Genomic DNA, 19,774 nt, shown 5'->3' on the forward strand with positions numbered 1-19,774 from the left:
ATAAAGTTGTCGATTTTACGAGAGTCGATGAAAATATGTATCGTAAATAGTTTTTAAGTAATTGATTTTTACTTAAAACATATTGCTAGAGGGAAAATAGTTGTACTATTGTGAATAATATGTGGATGAGCCATATGAATGATTTGTTACTATTCATGCACTTTATTTTCACTATTCATTTGTGGAAAATTTGTAAAGTGAATAATATTCTCTTTGCTTATAAAATGAATGAGAGGTGAAGAAGGAGGAGAGATACGAATGAGGATAGAAGCAACGTGGCTGAGAAGAGAGGAAGAATAGAGAGATAATATGGAGAGTTGTCTTTATACTCCTATTATTCCAAATTATAATGAAAGCATCACTGCTGCCTCGAGAACGTACTCCAGTCACACTAACTGTAGAGGAACCTCGTAAATTTTGTGTTTTGTTTCATTTATTCCACTGCACACACTGTCGATTTTACAACATGTACCAAGATATTTCACTTTTAAGAAACTTGCGAAACACGAAACGCGTGAACAAAGGGGAAATAACAGATCCACGTCACCATTGCCTACTCACACTGTAAACCACCCAGCCAGTCACCAAGTCACTTTCCCACCTCAGAATTCCATCTCCCCAAGCCATGGTATTTATTTCTCATTTTCCCATGACTTTTCGTTTTGTCTTGTTTGAAAAACCCTAATTTCCGCTATGTTTTGCTGCGCACAACAACATCACTCCTCACCTGACCAACTTCTCCACCGGCCACCATAAAAAACCTTAGTTCTACTGTAGAATTTGAATTTTCCGGTTCACTGTAGGAGTTTGATTCCCGTAAAGAAAACATCGAAATGCTGCTTTCGGTGTTTTTGACAATGTTTCTGCCGTGCGTGGGGATAAGCGCGGTGTTCATAGTGTACGTATGTCTGTTATGGTACGCTACGAACGACCAGGCCGGCGACATTGGCCTGCCTGTCAAGCAGGTTTCCGAGAAGGGGTTGTCGGCGTCAGAACTCGACAAGTTGCCTAAAATAACGGGGAAAGAGGTGATGGCGGAGAGGAGGGAATGTGCGGTGTGTTTGGACGATATCGACGGAGAGCAACCGGCGCGGGTGGTTCCCGGCTGTAACCACGCCTTCCATCTGCTGTGCGCCGATACCTGGCTTTCGAAGCACTCGTTTTGCCCGGTTTGTCGAGCAAAAATTCACCCGGTTGATCAGTCTCTCGATGTTTCTGAGAATCCGTGCTGATTACGAAACAAAAGAAAAGCAAAAGCTAGCTGTAGTTTCATTTTCCTACTCTATTGACAGAAATTTTGTTATTAATTAGCCACTAGATTGTTATTGTTTATTGTCAAATTTATTATTTTCTGAGTTGTATCAATCTACGTATATATAATTTCCATTTTTTACGGACCTTTTCTTCTCTTTTTTTTTTTCCTTGAAACAAAGCGATTCGAAAAGAACTGCAATACTATAACAATGACATAAGAAATAGTGGTACAGTTGCAATAAATGTCGACATTAGATGTTAAATATGATGGACTATGCTAAACAGTGAAAGTGGCATCTAATGTCGGCATCTCTTGCGACTGTAAACAGTAGATGTCTTCTCACGACCAATTTCACTACCACTTTCATAACAAAGGAATGGTTACTACAAGGAATAAAAATTGAAATTGGAATTAATAAACACGAGGAACTTTCCCTTACGTTTAGTTGATCTAATTGTTTATTCTTACTTTCTTTCTTTCTACATTCTCCGATTCCTTCATTTTTCCAACTTTTGTTAAGTGAACATGCTCAAAATTCAGAGGCAATGTTGAAAAAACTTTATTTCCAAAATTAAGGTTCTTCATGAATTATTTCTCATGTAACTTCATTATAGATTATTTGTCACCTTATATTTAAACGTCAATTCTCCTACTAATATTACATATTTATATTGGAAGCCAAACAAATTTTGATTCATGAGTTCCCACCTGAAAATTGAAATTCCTTTCACAAATGATTTCTTCATTCATTTCGTTGATTGCAAGCAATGAATCTAGTCCGTAATCAGTGTATCCACAGAATTGGGCAGCTGGAACCATAAATCCTGCCACGTCGCGTGCTTTGTGTTTCCAATGCCAAGGGGTGAGTACTGAGTAGTAGAAAAGGAATTTTAAAGACATAATTCCTCCGCAATCATTGGGTTTATGTCATCAAGATAGTAAATGATAGTGCTAGAAGACCAAATTTAATAAACCATATGATGTGATTGTTAACGATTGAATTGTTTATTAAGTGCTGATTGATTTGCTTATTTCTTATTGGTTATACATCACATGATTTCAAAATTTAGTCAAAAAATTTTGTCTGCCTAAACAAAGTCTCAAATGTTTTACCAAAAACAAATCTCCAAACTTTTGTATCAATTATCAGTCATTGGTTATTCAATGAGTGTTGCAGAGATGTATTTTGTTTGTCAAAAGTTAAAATATCGTGTCACAAGCGTACAAATGTGGAGTAGGTAATAAGTCAATACGCACTACAACGCAAATTCATCATGAAAAATGGATGTTAACGGACGTGGAGTTGAGCAACTATCTCTTTTTGTTTTCTTTGGAACCTCATCTTAGGAGACGTCCTTTCACATCACTAATACTTTTTGTCTACGTGTTGAGTTTAAATAACTCCACACACTTATGTTAATCCTGATAAGAGAGAAATTTTATTTACTTGGAATCCCCTAGATATAAGTTGGTGGGATCAGAATGTTGATGGCTCTAGAATGATAAATTATAGATGAATTTGGGGTTGGTGGTGTATTAAGGGATCATCATGGAGATTGGTTGGGAAGCTTTGCTGTCAATTTGGGGCAAGGGCAGGGATGTTGTTATTGTTGGTAAAGTAAACTCCTATCGATAACCTTAATCTTGTCGACGCAATTGTACAAGGCTTTAGACTAATGATAAGACAAATTGAGAAGATATGAGTTGAAACATATTTATAGGGAGAAGAATTATGTAGTGGATTAGTTTTAATATGAATTTTGGCTTTATTTAAGATGTTGCGGGGGAGATCAACATAAAAATAAGCTGCAATTAGGCTAAAAGGCAAACAAACCCAAGCAAAACACATGATGACCCAATCAGCCTCTTGCTTGGACTGGATCAGCATTCATGGATGATACTTCTGGGGTATTTCGAATTCCCTTTGTTTCCTCTAACGTTTTAAGTTAGCTTTGATTTGTATTCCCCGCTTCCTTACAAAAAAAAAAAAAAAAAACTGCAGACATGAGGGCGGCTACTAAGAGCAACAATCCCTCTCAGGAAATTAAGGGACATTTCATTTATTCATAAAAAATAAGATACTACTTATAATACAAATTGATTTCATGGTTAGAACTTCAAATTAGTTCACCTTCCTATAACTTAGATTAATTTAAAGTAAAAAATATTTTGTATAAACGAAAGAAATTTCATTTTCAATTGGGCTCAAGATTTGAAAAAATTTGATCCAATCCGAAAAATCAACATGGGCATAGGTTAATGTCGGGGGCAATTCAACAAAAATCCATTTTAGCCCAAAACATTAATTTTGAACTGTACAACCTAAAGGCCAATGTAACATGAAAGTTAGATACCCAAGAACCCAACCTAGTTCGCACGTGAAACACAACTATATTGTGCTCCAAAATTCTGGCAGAGCAGGATTCTTTTCTCATCTAATTTCTCTCCTTTCGCTTTTGTTTTATTTAAATGGTTACTATTTAGTTACATCAACATCTTGTTTTGAACTTTTTGTATAGAGAAAATGACAAAAAAAAAAAAAAAAAGTATGAGAGGAGGTAAGGGAAGAGGGTGATAATAGGAAAAGAGAGATTCCTACTCCAATTCCAATGAATGATTGCACATAGTGCCTTGCCAACTCGCCGTTGGGCCTAATAACTTTGATTTTTTTTTCTTTCAATAATTAAGTTTGTTTTTTCATGGAGAATGGAACAGAAAAAAGTTTGAGAGCTTCGAATTCGAATGAAGAAGTTTAAAAGGGCGTTTCATTTCCATAATGCTACTAGCCTCTTCATAAAGTCAGTGTGGGAATATATTTATATTAATGTGTTAGATATCAGTTTTATTATTATTAAAAAAAAAAAAGAAAAATAAGAAGAAAGAGAACCCAATCAAAAACCTACTATGTTGTTTAAACAAAGATTAAGAAGATAACCAAACTTAGGCACTTGTCATCAGCTAACGACGACCCACGTGAGTCAACCTTGGGTGGTGGGCCCCCGCCCGAACAACTTTACCCAAAGACTCTAAATCAGGCGTGCAGCCGAAACGTTCCACGTGTGTCTTCCTCATTCGGCCACGCCCCAACACTGGCTGTCTTGCAGTTCACGATCTCTGCTTGGGACGACGATCACTTTTGGCTTTTTCTTGGTTGGACGATGCAACCAGGAAGGACAGGTGGCCTCGATGTTCGGCAGATCGCTTCCGGTGGGACCACGTTAGATTCTAAATCGTTTTCGGTTAGGGTAACTGAGGCAAAACCCTATAGCTTGATTATGCAGAGCTCCACGTTACCCTAAGTTGTTTCGTTTCATGGTTTCTAAAAACATGACTGGTTCACCCAAGTTTGGCTGGTTTAGTAGGAGAATGACTTATATAAAGTGAAAAAAATTTCGTGATTATTTATGTGCTCACGAGATATGTTATGTTAGAAGAGAGAAAGACTTGAATAGAGAGAACTAATCACGAGAAGTTAATAATCAGAATGTACTCAGTAGCAAAGTAAAAATTTGATTTCAATGAGGCTAGAATTTAAAAAAAAATAAAATAAAAATTTGCTTACATGACCTTGATTTATAGTTGAAGAAAATTGAAATTTAACCAAAAATTCATTGACAAAATAAGTAGTCAAAAGTTTTTTTCGAATTGAATATCATTTAGTTATTAAAATATATCAAGAAACCAACAAAATATATAAACAATAAATGTATTGAAATGTCTCACATCAACCATATCAATAACTAAATAATAGTTTAAATACCCTAATCTTACTTCAATTAATATCAAGATATTTTATAATAAAACCATATCCCTAATGGATTGTGAATATGATAGTTACCAAATTGAAAACAGTATCAGTGTTATTAAAAGTGACCATTTAACCAGTTTATCTGATAATTCTACAAAACAGTTCAATTATTTGAACTATTCATATTACTAAACAGTCTCTATTTCGAATAATTTACCATAAAACTAAGAACTCCTTATAAAATTTATAAAATAAAAATACGTCAGTCCCAAGAGATTTGCAAGGATTATTCTAAAAAAAATAATGCAGCTGATTCGTCAAGGGGCTCACATTTTCCTGGAAAAAGCATGAATATAAAAGTTGATTAAAGAGAATGGAAATAAGTAGCGACGGACATGTGTCCCTCTGTTGGTTTGGCTTTCATAAATCAAAAACCATCGATTCAAAAGTCCTTTATGACTACACGGACCTTGCCTCCTTGGCAATGATAATTAGAATTCATAGCTATCCACCATCCAATGACCTGGACGTGTGTCACCTTCTGGTTGGTTAGGGTTGACCTTTAACAGTAAGGACAGACTAAAAGTTGGGTTTTTTTTGGGTACAAAACGAGGTGGTGATTGGAAAAGCAGCAGTTTTGCAAAAAGCAATTGAGAAGTAGGCAATCAGAGTCTCTAGGGTTGGGGTGGGGGCAGACTTTCGGATGTATGTAGGATGGGTTGGGGGGCTTAATTAGTATTGGATGCAATGACGTGGTGGAATAAGGTTCTTTGGAACGGAATATAAGGAGTTGGAAGGATGGTAGTGGAGGCTCTACTGTTTTTGATTGATTTTTCTTGAGCCCCTACGGCGCTCTCTCTCTCTCCCGTCTTCAATCCATATTGTGCCGGTGGTAAAGAAAGAGATCTATATGAAGGAGATGAACGTGAAGATCAGTCATGGTTCTGAAGCTGCAGTAAGCAACGGTGGTGGTGGTGGGTATGGTGGCGCTGCTGTCTCGAGCTCAAGAGTTTCATCTCTCCTGGCCTCCAAAGATCGTGACTACCTTCTTTCTCCGACTGGAAACCAGGTATCTCTCTTTCAGTAAATTAAGGTTTTTTTTCCTTTTAATTTTGTTCCTTCCGAAGGAGAAGAAAAGTCTAACTGAAATTTAGAGAAAAACACCTGACTGAAAACAGTTTTCTCTTATGGATAAAAATCCAAAGATATACGGAACATGAAACGAATATTTATGTCGGAATTTTTATGCAATCCGATTTAATAATTCTGAGATGGATCTGAGATATGTACTATCTCTGCAAGACATAAAATATGACTAAAAACATAGCTGCATATCTTCCCGTTAATCCTTGAACAAGACGAAGATTTATAATCATAGATTTAATGGAGGTCCATATGTGTGTGTGTGTTTCCCCTCCCCCCCCTCCCCCCTCTTCTTTTCCCACTAAAGAAACCAAATCCCTTGTAGAAAAATCTCCGTCCCCTACCACACGAAGACGATAGTAGAACAACGTACTCTTGTGCGACTCAAACCTACGGAGGCCTCTGTATTTATATTGTTATACATAAGAGTACAAAACTAATTTAACAAGACGATAATAAATGATCGTGTTGTTCTTGGGGATATTTGCGAGTCTCTTGATCGATGATTAGAAAATGTCAAGATTCAACAAGATAAGAACGATCGAGTTTTGAATGTTACATTTTAAATTTGTGTGCTTGCACTTATGATAAATTTTCTTATTTTGTTGAGCTGAATTTTAGATGTATTGTGAGTCTATGAGTTATACATAATACACACACACACATACACTCACATATATAGACACACGTACGCGTACGCGGAGTCTTGGTTTATTAAGTATTTCATGCAAGAGTGCGTAAATTACGTAAAGCTTTTCTCACAATTCATGCATGCTATGCTGATGATCTATAGAACAAAGAAAAGGGAAATTTACAGTACGTATTTGACAAATTTTACCAAAATATGTAAATCTTATAAACACCATCTTAGACGATCTCTAAAGGAGCTAGTAAACTTCAAGTGTTTTTCGTTAACCCATTTGACTGTATGCTACTTTAAAAATTTGTCACTCCAACCGAATTTTCAACTGGCTCTTCAAATTTCATCCTTCAGTTTAAAATATAAATATGTTTTTTTTTTGTCAAAGAAAATATAAATATGTTAACTTTATCTTGTCGTCTAAGCCAAAATTTTAGTTTCAAAATCTTTACTAAATAATATTTTAGCAAAATATATAGCGGGACTTAATTTGCTCACTTGAAGGAATGTAAGATTAATTGCTAATTCTTCAATTTGCTAAGGGTTACTTCCTTTGTTTGAGATGCGGTTTTCTTGCGTGACAATAAATTTAACTAGCTATTCAATTGCTACATCTTTTGCAGATGCTTCTAGGAGCAATATTCAGAGTGATTATATTGTCATTTTATGAATTATTCTAAATGATTATAAGGGTTTTTTTTAGATATAGGCCCTTTAATTATGAGGTTCGAGGTCATCCACCCTCCTTTATGATGATCAAACATTTGAGTACGCGAAAATTCGTTTTAAATTAAACAATTTAATTGTAGACGACCTCTCCAAAGAAAAAGTGAAACCTCTCTTAGCTCAACAACATATTATGTGCTTAATGATCTGTACATTTTTTAGGTAATTTCATTACCAAAGAAAATTAATCTCAAACTTAATTCTTGGAAAGTGTTATTGGTAGTTTAAAAATCTCATTTTATACTCTTCATAAGTATATTTTTTTTTTCTTAATATAAAAAATTTAAAATATAAAATAAGATTTTTGAAACGTTAATAACAATTATGTAATTCTTATCGATCACTCTATCTACCTCACCATTGAAGTAACTTATTATTCTCAGTAATTTATTCTGTGAGTGTGGAAGATTGAAATTTACCAAACCAAAGCAGAAACGCAGCAAATTTTGACGCTATTTGTCACGAGATGAACATGATAAAGTGGTGTCACAGTCAAAGATGGACAACCACGCATTGTTGATTGTCTAAATCGACATGTGGCATCCTAATGTCAATTCCGTCCCACATCAATATTACTGGGGCAACACGCGGTCCAATCACGTCCGTCCACCTGAACGTTTATTTGGTACAACATCCGCTTTCGAGCTTAAGTTAGATTCTCACCTGTGGGTGAAAACCGGCAAATTTCAGCTCATTGATCGATGTATCCCTCTTGTCGGAATTGTTCAGGCGGTCCACACTTCCAGATGCTTCTGGTCCATGCACCCAGTACTTTGGATAAGTATTTGGCGTGGAATAATGAAAATGATAAAGGTCGACATACATGTTTTTTGAATGAAAGGGTCTTGGTCAATATCATTATTCTTTATAATATTGCGCCCTAAACCTTACGATATCAAAAAATTATATTTTTATATTGTACTATCATTTGTATTATTTTTTTAATAGAAATAGAATTCACGTGTGTTAGTGGATTATACTTCTATTAGAGAAAATGTATAAATAAATGGTAAGTATACTATTATTCTTACATTATTTCGTTCTGTTAAGGTATTTTCAGGAACCCGTCTTTACTATGTTAATTATGTACTCTATAGTTGATTCCAAATAAGTTAGTGTACGGTAAAGAAAAGTTAATCGAGGAAATAATTTTAATTAGATCATTTTTAAAGGAGAGGCTAAATTTTACGTAGAATGCTATGTAATTTTTTTTATAGTTGATTCCAAAGAAGTTAGTGTACATTAAAGAAAAGTTAAGTAAATAATTTTAATTGAAACATCTTGAAAGTAGATGCTAAATCTTACGTAGGATGCCACATAATTTTTTTCGAACACTTTGGGCGGTATGTCAATATAACGTAAATTGACATAGAGATTGTGTGAGATCAATTTTGACATATAAAAATCTAATGTGTTTTTACTTTTTGAATGTTTTGTTCTGTGGGTCCTAGTAATGCATTAATTCTATAAATATTATTTAAAGGAATACAAAGAAATATGTAAGTTGGAGTAAAAGGACATTAGGCATCCACATTTAACATTTTAATATATTGCAGGTGACAGTTTCTGATCTTAATGAGAAGATAATAGGCATCTACTTCTCAGCCAATTGGTACCCGCCATGCTGGAACTTCAACCAAGTCCTGGTTGGCATCTACGAGCAGCTGAAGAGCAGTGGGTCCAACTTTGAGGTTGTGTACGTGTCATCTGACGAAGACTCTGAAGCCTTTAACAAATACCATGCATGCATGCCGTGGCTGGCGATTCCTTTCTCTGACTTGGACACCAAGAAAGCCTTGAACCGTAAGTTTGATGTGGAAAGTATTCCCAGCTTGGTTATTTTGCAACCTAATGATAACAAGGAAGAGGCGTTGAATGATGGAGTTGAAATTATCTACCGTTACGGGGTCGATGCCTTCCCTTTTACAAAACAAAGGTTGGAGGAATTGCAAGATGAGGACAAGGCGAGGCATGAGAACCAAACTCTGACCAATTTACTAACAAACCATGATAGAGATTATCTTTTGGGTCACCCCACGCCTAAACAGGTAAAATTTTGTCTATGCTTTCGAGCATGCCTTATCCAAGTACATATAATCTTGCTATGAAATTTTTAATGTTGTTAATACTGTGTCGATATTGATATTATTTTCTCAAAACGTATTGACATGCTATTAGATATTTTAGACAATGTCATAGATGATGCACAAAGAACTCTTGCAGTTTAACATATATGCATGAGATATTATATTCATACATTCCAAATTATTTCTCCCGCACCTTTTTAAATTTTTAATATTTTCTACACACCACTAACCCTTGATAGAGAAAGAAAAAAAAAAAAAAAAAAGGTATGGGAGAAGTAATTTGGGGTGTGTGAATATAATCTCCCATTTTATATCTCTTGTGCACACAGGTGTCAGTTGCTTCATTGAGAGGCAAAACCATTGGACTCTACTTCTCAGCTCAATGGTGTCGTCCGTGCGTTAATTTCACTCCAAGGTTGATCTCCATCTACGACATGATTAAGGAGAAAGTGCTAGTGGATGATCACGACGGAGAAGACTTCGAGATAGTATTTGTGTCGAGTGATCGTGACCAAACTTCGTTCGACTCATACTTCAACACCATGCCATGGCTAGCGTTACCCTTTGGAGATCCAAACATAAAAGAACTTGTCAAGCATTTTGACGTTAAAGGTATCCCTCGTTTGGTAATTTTAGGGCCTGATGGTAAAACTGTGACCCAGCAGGGCAGAAATCTTATAAACTTGTACAAAGAAAATGCGTATCCCTTTACGGATGCCAAAGTGGAGTTGCTGGAGAAGAAAATGGATGAAGAGGCTAAGAACCTCCCTCGGTCGGTGTACCACGGAGGGCATCGACACGAGCTGAATTTGGTGTCGGAGGGCAACGGAGGAGGGCCCTTCATATGTTGTGATTGTGATGAACAAGGATGTGGTTGGGCTTACCAGTGTCTTGAATGTGGATATGAGGTGCACCCCAAGTGTGTGACTGCTACCACTCCCAATAGCAATACCAACACCAATAGGTGATTTATTGAAGCTTATTAATATTACTAAATTACTAATTAAACTTGTGCTGTATTATACAATTTGTGATCTCGGTTTTTAACTAAGGTTTGGGATTGAGAATAATTAATTCCCTATTTAATCATTTTGTATGTAACATTGTTCTAATTTTTAAAGTAATTTGGACTTCATTATCAGTTATTATCGATCCTTATGATCCATTGGCTTCTAATCCATACGATTTTTTTTTTTTTTTTTTTTGGTTGTTATTAAGGGGATGGTGAGGATTCGAAAATTTAAAACCCGAGATACGTGGCTGGAAACCCAACATCCTATTCACTAGAATATTGGATCACATGTAGTCTAATCCTTATGATTCATTGTCATTGTTCACCGTGGTGTTAGTTCTGGCAATTATTTCCTGGCATGCTTGTAAGTTCAATTATTCCGTGGCATGCTTTCCATTACAGAAATAAAGCAGCTGATGAATGCCGTCGGTACTCGAAATTTTTTATCTTCATGCTCGAATTTCACTTGACATTAATAATATCTAGTTTACATTAATTTGTTCTTCTTTTCTGGTTAGGCCGACGTTGATAAGAACGGGACTCTAGATTACATTGAATTTATAACTGCCACCATGCATCGCCATAAACTGGAGAGGGACGAACATTTGTACAAGCTTTCCAGTTCTTCGACAAGGATAATAGCTGGTTAGTTTAATCAATTTAATTAATCCAGAGTTTCGATAATTAAGTTCTACTGAATCATCATTGACTGGTTTAAGCTGTTCAGGTTTATCACCAGAGATGAACTGAGACAAGCAATGATTGAATATGGTATGGGGGACGACGCTACTATTGACGAAATCATGAATGATGTGGAAACAGATAAAGTAATCATCTACACACAAATACTTATTATATGTACACACATTTATATATTTGCGCGTGTATGTATATGTATGTATATTGCCGTTGTGTTTCTCCAGATGACTGAAGTCTTAAATTTTTTGTAGGATGAAAAAATCAATTACGAGGAGTTTGAGGAGATGATGAGGGTTTGAGGCCGTCACGATTATGATGATAAACTCAAAGCTCTGCTTGACTGCCTCTGTAAAGTAAACCAATGTCCATAAACAAACTCAAGCTGTTATATATCATACGGCCATGTATCATACGCACTACCTGGCCAAATTAATAACAAGAATATACAAATTACATGCTGTAAATATAAATATGTTGGGCTAAATTGACTTTGAAGCTTTCCGTATTATGAAATTTATGGAATAGAAATAAACAATACTTATTACAAACTTTTAGTCAAAAATAAAATTTGACGAACATTAGGCACTAAATTGTTGTGTCAACTGGCTGTAAAACTTGGGGACTCACTTTCGAAAAACGACAAAACGTTTTCTTTTGTTTTCAAATTACTACCTTAGTTATTAAATTATATGTAATAAAACTCAGTTTCTTAATACTGTTCATTAACAGTGAAATGGCGAAATTACCCTTAAAAATTTTCCTTTTATTCGTTATCTTTCTTGCTTTCCACAGTTAGAGGACGGTTGTGCCCTTCACTTCCACGCGTCTTTGATCGCCGCTTTTTGCTTTCTCTTTATTTTTCAGTTCCTTTTGACTGCATTTAATCGAACTTTTACCCCCATTGCATTTGGTTCTCTTGTTTTCCACCCGTTTGCTCTCTCTTCCTCTCTCTCTCTCCCAGATTTAGCTTTTTCCCGTATGTTGTATCTTTTGGCTGATTTTGTGGGTTAGTGCTGTGGGTCTTGGTGAGTTATTTGGTTTTCTTGCCACATGGGATTTCAATTTTTTTTTTTTCATGGTTTATGTGTGGTCGTCTAATGTGTTTTGATTTTTTATTTCAGAAAAAGTTAAGGATACGATCAAACGTTTACTGATGAGTTTCTATTTTTTTGATTGTATGTGATTTAATTTTTTTCAAGCTTTGGGTGTACTTTTCTGATCTGCCTTGATTTTTAGTTGCAGCAAGAGTTGTTGCTCGAATTTCCAGTTTTTCTCTGCAGCTTTGCAAGCTCTTTATCATCAAGGTATATAATTTTTTTCCTTTTTCCTGAATCTTTTGTTGGATGGAATGGTTTTTTGTTTTTTTTCGGAGGGACTATGTTTTGTTTGCATATGAGTTTTTTGTGGTTTTTGTTTGGATATTTCAGTTTTGGCCATTTGCAAATAGTTTTTCTCAATAAATAATGAAAAATGGGTCTCTGCTTTTTGTGAAATAGTTGTGAGTGATTGAATAATATTTACATTGCAATTAATAAAGTTAGCTTTAATTGTGGTAAAATCAATTGTAAATTATCCAAAATGACAATATGATTGGAAACGCTATGGCGACGACAACCAGCAATCTTTGATGCTGTGAAGATAACAATTTTAGTCTTTTTGGATTGAGAATGCCAAACTAATAAATTTATTGAAAAATTACAAGATCTTAAAAATATGCAGATTTGAAAATGTGTAAAATTGTATACGTTTTTTTTAAAGAAAAGCAAAACAACAAATATATATATTTTTAAATAGTTTTCGGCATCGAATTTTGATTTGTTTATTTGCAGAGGAAGGAGAATGTGACCCGATTAGCTATAAGCTTGCAGTAAACTTTTATATTTGTTTAGGGTTATGAGAATTCTTACAAAAAGAAAACAACTCAGATTATAATTTTCCGTTTAAAACTGTTTTTAAAGCAACTGATGGTAAGACAAACAAAATGTTACAAAAAAAATATTAAAAAAATGTGATAAAGCAACTGTTGGTAAGGTAAAAAAATCTAAAAAAATGTGAGTTAAACCCGGTGTGGCACGACAAGTCTTTCTTTTAGTCCAGAAAAAGATAAAAAAAATTGGGGGCAGGACAAAAAAGGATGATAAAGCAACTGATGGTAAGGCCAAAAAAAAAAAATTATATATATATATATATATGAGTTAAATCCGGCGTGGCACGATAAGTCTTTCTTTTAGTCCAGAAAAAGATAAAAAAAAAAAAAAAAAAAATGATGGCAGGACAAAAAAATAATTAAAAAAATGTGACAAAGCAATGTATGTTTGTAAGCTCTATTCTCTTTTATTTCTCTTTTCTTTCCTGCATGTTTGCTGTCTTATTTTCTTTTCTTTTTGCTTTTGGCTTCTGCTTTTTCTCCTTTTTTTTCTTTCATTTGTAGCTTCTTTTTTTTTTTTTTCTCCTGATGATCAATACTGTTTTTTCTGCAGTGACTGCTTCAATAAAATTTTTTTTTGCTCATGTGTTAAAAGGATGTTGGCATGTGTTATCCAAAATAAATAAGTATTGATTCACATTTTTTTGTGTGCAAATAGTTGATCCTTACATGAATTCCTCATTCTTTTTGTGTATATAAACAATGGGCTCTTTAGGATCACTGCCAAGGGGGAATACTAGGTTAACCATTTTTGTATACTAATGATAAGACATTTGATAATGTTTTTTCCGCAAATTATATAAACTTAGACATATTTGTAAAAATATTTGTTCCATTTTCTGTTTAGTATTTATAACACTCTTTGCATATTTATATGTTAAAAATATAATCTATAGTCATATTTTCGTTTCCGTAACAACATACGGGTAAAATTTACTAGTTCCTAACTAAAACTCTTTTTGTGTCTAACTATTTAGGCCTCCGTTACCTATCAACGTACCATGTGGAAGCTAAGATTTCGGTTAGACGAAAACTTATGTAAATGTTAGGTAGTAATGTGAAAAAAAATGAAACATTGTGTGTTTTTTTTACAGCGGGCTCGAACCTCAGGGGGCTGTTATGTAATTAGATCGCATGATTAAGATAAAGATTACACGACATGTCGCTCAAACGTGGACGTATTTTGTTCTGGTGTGCTGGTATTCTGGTTGGCACTTTTGGAGGGAACTGGTTACAGAGGAAACCATGACAAGGCAACCTCTGAATCTGCTAGAAAATCTGCACAAAACACTGCTCCAATTTCTAAACCCCTTCACAGCTTCCTCATCGCAGGTGCGTCAAGCCCGCGCACAAATCCTCAAAACCGGCCTCTCCAACGACACCAATCTCACCACCAAGCTCCTCTCTCTTTACGCCAACAATTTGGGAGTGGGGGTTCAGATTCACTGCTCCGTGATCAAGCAGGGACTTGTGTCAGACAAATGTATCGTAAGCGCGCTTATTGATATGTATGGGAAGTGTGCCTGCACACTTGAGATGTCACGGTTGTTCGATGAAATGGATCAAACGGATGTTGGTGCTTGCAATGCTTTAGTCACAGGGCTTTCGCGAAATGGTCTTGTTGACAACGCACTGGAGATATTCCGGTGGTTTAAGGGCCAAGGAATGGAACCGAATATTGTCTTGGACCTCGATAATTGCTAGTTGTTCTCAGAATGGGAAGGATATGGAGGCTTTGGAGCTATTCAGAGAGATGCAGATTGAGGGTGTGAAGCCAAACTTTGTGACCATCCCTTGCTTCCAGCGTGCGGCAACATTGCAGCCTTGATGCACGGGAAGGCAACCCACTGTTTTGCTCTCAGGATGGGGATCTCTAACAATGTGTATGTGGGTAGCGAGTTGATTGATATGTACGCGAAATGCGGAAAAATCCACTTGTCTCGGCTTTGTTTTGATAAAATGCACACCAGAAAATGGTCAGAAGCCCGATTTCATCAGCTTTACTTGCATACCGTCCGCATGCAGCCAGAAGGGTTTAACGGAAGAAGGATGGAATTATTTTAACAGTATGTCAAAGGAGCATTGTCTAAAAGAGAGTGGAGCATTATGCTTGCCTGGTGACACTTCTCGTACGGGCTGGAAAACTTGATGAGGCTGATTCCATGATCAAGAAAATGCCGTTTGAACCAGATGCTAGTGTTTTGGGAGCTTTTACTAAGTTCTTGTGGAGTACACAGTAATGTGACTTCAGGCGAGTCTGTTGCAAAGAAGCTCTTCAATTTGGAACCGAAAAATTACGGAAACTACATTCTTCTGTCAAATATTTATGGTTCTGAGGGCATGTGGGCGGAAGTCGATAGGGTGAGGGATACAAGGAAGAGTCATGGTTTGAGGAAGAACCCTGGCTGCAGTTGGATTGAACTGAAGAATAGAGTGCGCATGCTTCTTGCAGGAGACAAAGGCGCATCCGCAAATGAACCAAATTATTGACAAGGTGGATCAACTGAGCTCGGAGATGAAGAAATCTGGATACTTTCCCAATACCGACTTTGTATTGCAAGATGTGGAGGAACAGGACAAGGAACACCTTCTGTGCGGACGGTGAAAAGTTGGCGGTGGCGTTAGGGCTTCAGAACACTCCTCCGGGGTCCTCCATCAGGGTGATTAAGAACCTCAGGATATGTGGGGTTGCCATGCTGTGAAGCAAGAGAGATTTCGGTCAGAGATAACAATCGTTTTCGTCATTTTAAAGACGGAGTTTGTTCTTGTGGGGATTATTGGTGAACTATCAGCACGTCTGACTAGGGGCTTACTCTTCAAAAGGATGAAGTTTCTTCAAGTTCAAGCTACTAAGTCCGACGCATAATCGTTCCATTTATAGGCCCCTCTGTTCGACTTTTCCATGCCGTGCTCAACGAAACTGAGCTTATTGCTACTTTTGGCTATAAAATACAACGTGGATGGAAGGGTTGGGAAATCCTCCCGGCGTGTACATGGCGGAACTAGGACTTGAAGACACCTCAATTCAAAGGATGAATCTCCTTTTGACGTACTCATGTAGTGCCCTCGTTTGTTTGCTTCAGTTCATCATCTTTACAAGAACGAATGATTGCATCTCTTCAATAAATTCGACAAGAAGGCAGTCTTCAATAAGTCCGGTGTCTATCATGTTGTAAGTAAATTCGACTAGGCACCAGTAGTACAAGAAAACTGAAGAATTTAAATGCTAATAGTACAAAAGAATGTACAAATTGAGAAAATGTGACAACATTATAAAGGTTAAAACAAATTTGTAATTACATCGTTCCTCTCGATAAAAATATGTTTTTTGGTATAACTTCACTGTAATCTCAAGGTATAAATTGCTGAGAGACCAGAAAATCAAGTGAATGGTGGTTCAGACCATACCATACGCACTCAGTTAGAATCGGATGGCTGCTTTCATTTGTCAGGGATCCTAAATCTGCTAACTTCCATGGACGACCTGCACAGCTTAACTCTCTTCATATCCTGATGAACACATAAAGAAATTAGACAATGAAGTCAAGGAAAACTATTGATGGATTATTGCAAGATGTTTTAGATTTTGGACGCCACCTTGCAAGGGCTTTTTGTTACGTCCAGGCAACATCTCGTTTTTTAAGGACTAGAATACGGATGTAAATCATCACATAAACCCAAGGCTAACCACCAGTTACAGGACATCTAGCAAAATCCTAACTTTCGAGCATATTTTATGCAGAATGTCAATTAATTGAGCAAGGCGTATTCACATATTAATGATCGAAAGTAACAACGCTGTACCTTTACATAAAACGACTTAGACTTTGTACTCTTCAAGATGCATCCATTTTGTAGACGACCACTTGTTACCAATTATCACAGGGCATCCGCCTATGACAGCGTATAAAATGAATAAAAATCAGTAACAATATATGTTGGATAACCCAAAAAAACAGAGAGCAGAGAGTGCAAAAGAGCTTGCCATGCAAACTTGACGGGTCTAGAGTTGCATCGGGCCTCATGCTCCAGAATAGCAGTGCATCACCCATTTTAGGTTTCACTGCAAGTCCCTGTTTACCACATTCAGATAATTCATTCCACCATGGCACAGAGCTGATATTCCCCTTTGCAGCAGGAAACACCGTCTCACCGCCTTCTTCAACATCTGACCTGAATCAATGGCAGAAGAAATGGTAGATTAGAAAGAGAACGCTGAAAAAACCAGAGACATAAGACACGGTAATGTGATACAAATTAAGTTACTTTAGTAAATATATTGAACGTGTGGGAAGAGAAAAACAATCTTACAGATACATCAAAAGAGTAGCAACCCGTTGGCCACCATTCTTGGTGTTGAACTCATCTAGGAAGTAATCAAAATGTGCATCGTATTTCTGCCCAACTTCATAGTGGAGAATCTGAAGTCCTTCTCCATGCTCTGAAAATTGCACGCAAGAATAAAAATCAGCAGATAATCATAACACTGAGATATAACCGATACATGGAGATAAAAGCACTTAGGAAGCAAAAAGAATTAATCCAAATTTGTATTTCAGCATCATTGAACAATATTATAGTTGTAAAACTCTTTTCCTTTTGAAATTTATGCGATAAAAAGGCATTTGATTTAAACGAGAGGTGTCACGGACTCACGGTACAAGGCACTAATCAAATAATCATTTGACAACAACAACAACAAAGCCTTTTCCCACTAAGTGGGGTCGGCTATAAGAAACATGGAGGTGTAGTAGAAGAAACTTGGAGGTGTAGTAGCATCATACCTACAGGAATGAAAGTGAAGTCTGCTATTCTCTTCTCGATATCCCTAATTATCTTATCGCGTCCTCTCTTCAGAAACATTCCAGAGCTTGTGCGCACCCTGCAGAGAAGGATTTCTCAGGCATCGTAAAATATTTCTAAGGTGACACCAAGACTACATTTATAGATGTAGAGATCGAAATGCTTAGAAATGCATACCTACTATCTTTGCTTTTCCCAGTCTTGCTATCAACAACCGATGACTTTACCATATGAGGTTTAGCAAGGTTTATCAAGTAGTCACATTCTTCCTTGGACTGTTCAAAATCATATCAAGGTTAACATTCCGGAGCTTTTCGTTAAAGTTCCCCATTCAAGGGAAACTAATGAAAAAGACTTGAAAAACTTTGAGTTTTAACGATAATGACAAAATAAAAAGTAAAATGAATAGTATCATGATTGACTTTTTAGTGTAAAAATGTGATTTTTCGTTAAATTAAACAGTAGAGGAGCTTTTCGTTAAAGTTTCTTTTATTCAACACTAATTTGCATAATTCACATTTCACGTTTCTCACAAAATATAAAATTAAGATCAAACCATAATCTGAAACACATAAAACAGATTAATTAATTAAAATGAGCAAAACTAACCAAGAAATTATGATATATGAAGGCTCTGGGCTCCCAAGAAATCACTTCCGTCCACTGCTCTACTCTATTCCCCAATCCATCACCTCTGACAAACAAAATTGCATTTATTTACTTAAATCCAGAAAAAATGATGATAAAAGGAAAGCAAATTAACTTAAACTATGAACAGATCGAATTCACTTAAGAGCGAAATGCGCACCTCTCGAAGGTTTTCCGCCTAAAAGAGCTGAGATCGTTAGGTGAAGAGTCGTCGGTGCTGACCGGAAGCGAAAAGATTCCGAAAGCGAGAAGCATAAGAAGCACCACCGATAGCATGAGCAGCATCGACAAGACGAGCATGAACGTCGACCATTTCTTGCTCTGCAACCGACCGTACCTTCCCTTCGCCATTGTTGAACGAGCTCCGAAACCCTAGACCTCTGATCTGGATGCAAAAACCCTAATTCTCATGCAAAAGCGATCGCTGAGTGCTTAAATTCTGAGTTCCCTGAGAACTCGCCACTCGGGGACACGGAAGCTTTCAGAATCTCAGTGAGGGAGATGGTCTGAACGCCAAGCAAATGATTATGTCATTTTTGAAACGTGTCCGTTATTGATAGGTCGGAAGGTTAACTATCAACTAGTCAAGCTGACGAAATTACCCTGGTGTTTGAATTTTGGGAGGGTTAATTAATAGGTATTTTGGTGATTTCGTCTGTGGCGGTTTTATTTTCCAGCTTTTGGAGTGTTGTAGGCTGCACACTGGTTATATTCAGGAAATCTAAGTGCTAATTTGAATGTGCTTTTAAAATGAGTAAAAGCGTTTTTGGTGAAAATGTTTGTGGAACCAATTATTTGTAAAAATGCAATTAAATTCTCAAAAAACACTTAAAGTGTTTCTTAGAAAAATCACATAACTGATACTTATTGCAAAAAACACTTTAAATGCTTTTGAAATCAAAAAATATTTTCTCTAAAAACGATTTCAATCATTTTAAAAACACATTCAAACGAGTTCTAATTAATTGTTTTTCTTTTCTTTTTCTTATTTTTTGCCTGCAGTTTTGAATAACAAAATTGGTTGCATTTGGCACTAATGTAAAATTGGGGCTAAAAAGAACACACTAACAAGAATCGAGCACGCCC

At 36.2% G+C, this 19,774-nt stretch overlaps 2 protein-coding genes and 2 pseudogenes across 5 annotated transcripts; 3 read left to right on the forward strand and 1 right to left on the reverse strand.

Moving 5' to 3' along the window:
• The first annotated feature begins 474 nt into the window (after nucleotides 1–474).
• Nucleotides 475–1,393, forward strand: LOC137716824 (E3 ubiquitin-protein ligase ATL23 pseudogene; annotated as a pseudogene).
• Nucleotides 1,394–5,641: 4,248 nt separating this feature from the next.
• Nucleotides 5,642–16,536, forward strand: LOC137717305 (putative nucleoredoxin 2). 4 transcript variants are annotated; one of them, XM_088698979.1, is made up of 8 exons: nucleotides 5,642–6,072; nucleotides 9,069–9,560; nucleotides 9,929–10,563; nucleotides 10,818–10,975; nucleotides 11,130–11,256; nucleotides 11,339–11,438; nucleotides 11,562–12,614; nucleotides 14,332–16,536. In XM_088698979.1, exons 1-4 carry the CDS (start codon nucleotides 5,914–5,916, stop codon nucleotides 10,825–10,827), a joined length of 1,296 nt encoding a protein of 431 aa, XP_088555105.1. In that variant the 5' UTR covers nucleotides 5,642–5,913; the 3' UTR covers nucleotides 10,828–10,975; nucleotides 11,130–11,256; nucleotides 11,339–11,438; nucleotides 11,562–12,614; nucleotides 14,332–16,536. The 4 variants fall into 4 exon arrangements, with proteins under 4 accessions (XP_088555105.1, XP_088555103.1, XP_088555104.1 ...); XM_088698977.1 differs by lacking the exon at nucleotides 10,818–10,975 and adding an exon at nucleotides 14,215–14,258; XM_088698978.1 differs by lacking the exon at nucleotides 10,818–10,975 and having other exon boundaries at nucleotides 11,562–12,335; nucleotides 12,547–12,614.
• LOC148695388 (pentatricopeptide repeat-containing protein At1g20230 pseudogene) lies at nucleotides 14,372–16,536 on the forward strand (annotated as a pseudogene).
• Nucleotides 16,438–19,232, reverse strand: LOC137717306 (putative prolyl 4-hydroxylase 3). The gene is made up of 8 exons (XM_068456616.2): nucleotides 18,849–19,232; nucleotides 18,650–18,734; nucleotides 18,218–18,315; nucleotides 18,022–18,119; nucleotides 17,549–17,678; nucleotides 17,223–17,410; nucleotides 17,042–17,131; nucleotides 16,438–16,747 (listed from the first exon to the last, which is right to left on the reverse strand). Exons 1-7 carry the CDS (start codon nucleotides 19,037–19,039, stop codon nucleotides 17,058–17,060), a joined length of 864 nt encoding a protein of 287 aa, XP_068312717.1. The 5' UTR covers nucleotides 19,040–19,232; the 3' UTR covers nucleotides 16,438–16,747; nucleotides 17,042–17,057.
• Between the last annotated feature and the right edge of the window lie 542 nt (nucleotides 19,233–19,774).

Source organism: Pyrus communis, chromosome 8, assembly GCF_041283825.1.
Source record: "Pyrus communis isolate YQ-2024b chromosome 8, ASM4128382v1, whole genome shotgun sequence".
NCBI lineage: Eukaryota > Viridiplantae > Streptophyta > Magnoliopsida > Rosales > Rosaceae > Pyrus > Pyrus communis.